At 34.2% G+C, this 6,792-nt stretch overlaps 1 protein-coding gene across 1 annotated transcript in view; it reads right to left on the bottom strand.

Annotated features, from left to right (window-relative positions):
* The window catches only part of trip4 (thyroid hormone receptor interactor 4), a 71,096-nt gene extending 69,171 nt beyond the window's left edge, over positions 1–1,925 (bottom strand). The window contains exons 1-2 of the mRNA XM_051378363.1: positions 1,759–1,925; positions 80–261 (exon numbers count right to left, since the gene is read on the bottom strand). Of these exons, the coding sequence (XP_051234323.1) occupies positions 80–261; positions 1,759–1,916 (340 nt within the window). The 5' untranslated portion in view covers positions 1,917–1,925. The remainder of the gene's footprint in view (positions 1–79; positions 262–1,758) is intronic.
* Between the last annotated feature and the right edge of the window lie 4,867 nt (positions 1,926–6,792).

The following is a 6,792-nucleotide window of genomic DNA, read 5'->3' on the forward strand; positions in this document are numbered from 1 at the left end:
CAGTAAACAGTAGCCATGATAAAGTGAAGCTGAGCAGTGCAGTCAAATACATTCAGATGTCCTTTATTTATTTATTTACCTGCCAATGAGACGGATTCCTTGAGAAGGAAAAGACTTGGGTTATCTGTGGCCTGTCGCTGAGTCTTCCTCCATCTGACGAGGAGCTCATCTATAAACATCCCTTTCCTCCCATCTGTGCCCTGCAGGAGGTCTCCCACATACTCCTCAATCTCTTCAGCTTTTTCAATGGACAGAATGTATCTAGACCACAGGATGACACAGTTATTTAATCTGACATGCATTTACATTTGATGTTGAAGACATTTAAGACGAAAAAAATAAAGACACGCTGCTTCGTGTGGCATCCAGCAATGTCTGAGGGTCTGCTTATTCTTTATTCAATTAATATTTAAGAACTGATTTGCTTCTTTTTTGTCACGAATATTTAGGATACTTGATCTTTTTTTTATGATATTGACTGAAAACTGTTTAATAAATACTTGATTAATACTCATCTAATTAGGAAACTGTTGTGTGACTCACCATCACAAACTATCTATACATGTGTGCTCACACTTTCCCCTACATTTGAAAACCACCTGTGGTTGAAAAAATATCTATTTTGTTTTTTATGTGCTTGGTTTTTAACTAGCAAGCACCTGCAGAGTGTTTCAGATGTTCTTGAGCCGCTAGGAGATTACATGACATCGTAAACATGCCACAATATGTCCAGTTATTACCAGGTTTCCCTCTTATTTCAAGGTTTTTAAGTTGGATAGCTTTATAAATGATTACAAAAGTGAATTTCAGAATGTAATCTGTTTGATTTGACATAACCGGAACAGCAACCACAATGTTATATCACTCAGGATGTGTCACCTCTGGGGGTTAATAAAGTCTGATAAGTAAGAAGGGCTGCACAATTAATTAAAATCTAAATCGTGTTAGGATTGAATTGCAGTTCTGGCCTACAAGTCTCCAGATTTAACATGTTAGTTTGTACAGACCCCGTCATATTTCACATCCTTATGAGTTTAATATGTGTTTTCAGTGTCACAATATCGGTCGAAATTATGGCAATATGATGTTTTTACTATAAGGTGCAGCTGTAAGTTAGGGAAAGAAAGTTCTGGTTAACCATTAGTTGGTTCAGCGGGTCTGGACCCTCACTAGGACTCACAAGGCCTTCTGGTTTTTAAGGGGTGTAAGAAAACTTTTATCTCAACATTTCATTCATATTTTGGGAAGAAAACTAAATTAAATTGTTACTTCTAAAGTTTAGATTTAACCGCTTAAGACCTGAAAGAAAAATAGTTAATTAAAACAACCAAAAAGAGCCAACAGAACAATGAGAAGAAGTATGTATGATTGATAAAAATGATTTAAAATAAACCCCTAACATCGACAGAGAATTATATATAATAACCTTAAATATAATATAAATATAATATATATATAATATATATAATATACAGGGGATCTCTCGCTGTACACAAACACCCTGCAGTTATTGTTAAACACTGAATACAATATGAAATACCCATAAATTATATTTATATATATCACAGTAATCTACCTGCTCCTCTGAACAGCTGTTTTAACAACTTATTAAACACAAATCACATGAATCGATCATGTATTGAGTACGCAGGAACAACTTGAACACGGTAACGTTAACATCGAGCTGTTCACTGGATCCCGTAGACTCGTTAACGGTAGCTCGTTGGCACGGCAACGGTCCGGTTGAACGTCTCTTACCGGACGATGTCTTCAGAAGCCTCCAGCCCGAACTTGTGGTGCAGCTGGTCCACACACCACCGGAGCAAAGCCTCCGACATTTTTAAAAAACCGGTTAATAAACACACCGACGACAGCTGACGTAACGTTACCGGAGGCGTGTTTCCAGTCGGAGACATAACGAGGGGGCACACGGAGATTGCGACTGCGTGGCGTGCAGAGGATCTCGTCCTGAACGCAACCCCGGCTGTGGAAGGTTCCGCCCACCACTCCAACTCGTACTACTTCAAGATCCGTTAAATAATAATAATAATAATAATAATAATAGTAATAATAATAATAATAAGAATAATAACTTTATATATATAACGTAGAATAAACAATAAAAACTTAAAATAAAACTAATACTAAAATAATAATAATAATAATAATAATAATAATAATAATAATAATAACTTTATATATATAACGTAGAATAAACAATAAAAACTTAAAATAAAACTAATACTAAAATAATAATAATAATAATAATAATCATAATAATAATAATAGCAATAATAATAATAATAATAATAACTTCATATATATAACGTAGAATAAACAATAAAAACTTAAAATAAAACTAATACTAAAATAATAATAATAATAATAATAATAATAATAATAATAATAATAATAACTTTATATATATAACGTAGAATAAACAATAAAACTTAAAATAAAACTAATACTATAATAATAATAATAATATTAATAATAATAATAATAATAATAATAATAATGATAATAACTTTATATATATATATAACGTAGAATAAACAATAAAAACTTAAAATAAAACTAATACTAAAATAATAATAATAATAATAATAATAATAATGATAATAATAATAACTTTATATATAACGTAGAATAAACAATAAAAACTTAAAATAAAACTAATACTAAAATGATAATAATAATAATAATAATAATAATAATAATAATAATAATATTAATAACAATAATAATAATAATAATAACTTTATTTATTTATCACCGTTCATTCAAGGGTTTACAAAGTGCTTTACATGGTAAACACAATCATAGCACCAGTAACAATATATGACGTAGAATAAACAATAAAAACTTAAAATAAAACTAATACTAAAATAATAATAATAATAATAATAATAATAATAATAATAATAATAATAATAATACAAAGTAGGGTTTACAAAGTGATTTACATGGTAAAAACAGCAAAATAAAATTACAGAACACTAAAAACCATAGCACCAGTAACAATATATATATAATTAACAATAAAAACCAAAGTAAAACTAATACTAAAATTAAAATAAAAATAATAATAATAGTTATAATCTAAATTAATTATAGTAATAGTTAAAAAATATAAACGGTGTATAAAAGGTTAGAAAAAGGATCACAGGGAGGAAAGACTGCGTTTTAAGAAGAGACTTAAATGAAGTGATAGAATTTATAAGTGTGTACCTGTTATGTTCAGTCACTAGGTGGCAGTTGTTTAATACAGATGTCTTCAGATAGAACCTGAAATGTGAAAATGTCAGTGATGGAAGAAGTGTTCAGAACCTTTACTTAAGTAGACTATTAATACCTCCTGTAAAAACCCTCTGTTACAATAAAATTCCTGCATTTAAAATGTTTGTTTGTAGGTATAATCAGGGAATACCTTCTTAAAGTGTTTAACGTACTCAATCCAGAAAAATGGCCCCCATGTGACAATTATACTATTATTTTATATATTATTATTAGAATTATATCATTAAATTATTATTACTCATGAATTAATTTATGTATTTAGTTGACGTGGAGCTAGTGTTTAACTGTCTGGATTTTAACTACTGTGGTTTTATCTGACTAATTACTTAATTGATTATAAAAATCTGAAAACTGGTGTCTTAACCCAACCCCACCATAACCTTACCCACAGTGGGCCTGTCAGCCACGCTGGGACATTTGTTTATAAGTCCCGCCTATGGCCAGACCCCAACCCAAGGTTCCACAACATCCTCATGGACTAAATCACAGTCAGTAAGTAATGTCTTACTTTTTTGGTTGTTATACAGTCCAGAGCAGACAAGTAGTTGGTAGTCATCAAATTCATTAGAGCGTATATATTGTTCACACAACACGGGGAGGGTCAAAAAGCAGGCTTGTGCAGGGCCCAAACAGGTCATCCCCCACACACCACGCCCTAACAAGTATTTCTTATACATGGACAGTATACATCACCCGTGTGTCTGGTCAAATTGACGATTTAAAAGTTTATCTTCAAAAATGTAGTTAATTACCAGACGACCAAAATCCAGACTGTCCACAAAGAGGTATCAACAGACAACAGTCGGGAAGGGAAAATGTTCCGAGGGGGTGTGATATAAGTGGGATGCATGTTTTCCTTTAGTAGATAATAGAGACACAAACGCAGTATTGTAGCAAGGCAGTATTGTTGACTAAATGGCGGTGATGGGATGCATATTTCTTTAGCATGATAAGAGAGCAAACAAGCGTCAAGGCAATGAAAGTATCCTATCAGGGAAATTCAGCAGCATCAACAAATAGCAAGGCAAGCCAAACCCATGGGGATCAAAGTGGGGGAGAACGGAATCCGGCATGATGTGACGTCACCAAGCAATGTCACGGAACGAGCCAAATCGAACTGGTGTCAGGGTGTGGAGAAGCTCTCCACACACCAGAAGGTCAGAACTACAAAATGTATGCAGACAACACCACCGTGTTCCATTATTAGGAAACCCTGATGGGAATTCATAGTGGAACAGCCAGGCAGGGCCCACCCAACGAACCTGAAACGAAGAGCTAAAAAAGGGAAAACAGACGCAGAGGGAGGGACACAACACGTCGTCAAAGAGACAACAGGGCCCACACATCCTTCTGAACAACCGCAGAAATTCACCACCTAAAGCCACCAGAACCACATGAAGTAGACCTACTGTGGTGCCACAACAAGTACAGGGAGGAGGATTGTGGACCATTACAGCCAAATATAAGTTCCCCATCAAACCCGTCGCGGTACATGTACATCTTCTGGCACACCATCATCCCGTGGGCAATGCCTGGCCCTCACAAGCGGACGCAAAGCCCAAGAGCACAAAAACAAGACAGGAGACAGTTCAGGCACAGCACATCCTCCCATCCGGTAAACACAACACTCAACCCAAAGAGGGAGACCATCTTCAGCAAAGGGAGCCCAGCATCACAACAGTGCATCAGAAAGCCCCGAATGCCAGAAGAGACCACCAAAAGTCACACCTACATGATGTACGCAAGGACCAGTTGCACATTCCCAGGAAGACAGGAGGACGCGCAACACACAAAAAGGAACACCAACACCAATGCAGCAAGTGGAGTCGCCTGCTTTCGAGGCAAGAACGTTTTGGGACTTCACTAACAAAAAGTCAGTCAAAAAAAAAAAGGAATGAAAATCAAAAAACAGAGTTTGTCCTGTTAACAGTTTTTAATAAATACAAGTTATTAATTTTTAAAATTTTTTTATATAAAATAAATAAAAAAACCAAAAAAACAACCAATTTTTTTTTTTTTTTTTTTTTTTTTTTTATTTAAATAAAAAAAAAAAAATTATTTCTACCCTAACCCCAAAAATTATTATATTATAATTTTTTTTTTTATTTTTTTAAAATATTTTTTTTTTTTTAATATATTTTTTTTTTTTTCAAAAAGCCCCTACTACAACAACATGTAAAGGAAAAAATATTTTTTTTAAAGGTTTTTCTATATTTGGGTCTTACAGGGTTAACAGATGAATAAAAGAAATATGATTTCCTTATAGAATGTGATGGATTATTATAGATTAAATAATAATATATTACACAATAAAAGCTTAAGTTTAAGATCTGAATATTTTCCTGCACCACAGGTGAGGGCAGATGTTGCTCACTCATCTGTTTGTATTCTGCTTCATTCAGGATACCACCAAGTCAGTTTTATTTATATTACCCAAAATTAAAAAGGGCTTTATAATCTGTAGCATGAGAGAATATTAGTGTTATTACTTAGTGCTGTCAGTACCTCGTGTGATAATGCACTTGACCCTGCAAATGGAAAAACTCCAGTTTTTGTATTAAAATATTTGGCAATCTGGCATCTAATAAAAGCTGCAAATGTTTTTTCTTGACGTTTTGTGTGAATTTAAGACTCGGGAATTCGAATGTGTGTTCTTGTACGAACAGCGAACAACCTGTTTTTAAAATACTGAAATCTCTGATAGAGAGGTAATGAAAATGATTTGCTCTCTTAACAAATCTAATGCCAAGGATGACTATGGATTTGAAACTTCACATGGAGTCTCTGGTTTGCCCCATCATGCAGCTGGTAAATCTGTGTATCAGGCATTCTGTTGTCCCGACTAACTGGAAGGTGAGCACGGTGAATCCAATCTTCAAATCTGGAAGTAAATCTGAAATCAAAAACCATAGACCAATCAGTATTCTTCCTGTCATCTCCAAAATAATAGAAAAATCGGCGGTGTCAATTCCCCTTACCGCCATACTTGGACCTATTTTGTTTTCTTTTTACATTAATAATTTCTTTGATGTCTGTAAGGGTGTTAATGCACAGTTGTACGCGGATGACGCTGTGATTTTTACCCCTGCGAAAAACACGACAGAGGCTGCTCAAATACTCACAACAGCAATGGCTCGTGTTCAGAACTCACTGATGTCTGATTCAAATGTTAAAAAAAAGTGTCTGTATGATTCTTGCTAAAAGGCCGCCAAATATTGATCATTCTGGTGTCTTTCTGGGAGGGGAGGAGCTCGCCTTGGTGAGCGAGTTCAGATACTTGGGAGTCATTCTGGACTCGACACTCTCATTCAGGAAACACATCAAAAAAGTGTCTAAATCTGTCAAATACAACCTGGCAAATTTCAGACAGATCAGGAATTCATTAACCAGCAGTGCAGCTTTGATGTTTTTACACTGTATGATCTTCTCACATATAGACTACTGCTTAACGAGCAGTATAGTCTTCTATTGTGGAATAGTCTTCCCTCCACA

This window comes from Dicentrarchus labrax, unplaced genomic scaffold (genome assembly GCF_905237075.1).
Source record: "Dicentrarchus labrax unplaced genomic scaffold, dlabrax2021, whole genome shotgun sequence".
NCBI lineage: Eukaryota > Metazoa > Chordata > Actinopteri > Moronidae > Dicentrarchus > Dicentrarchus labrax.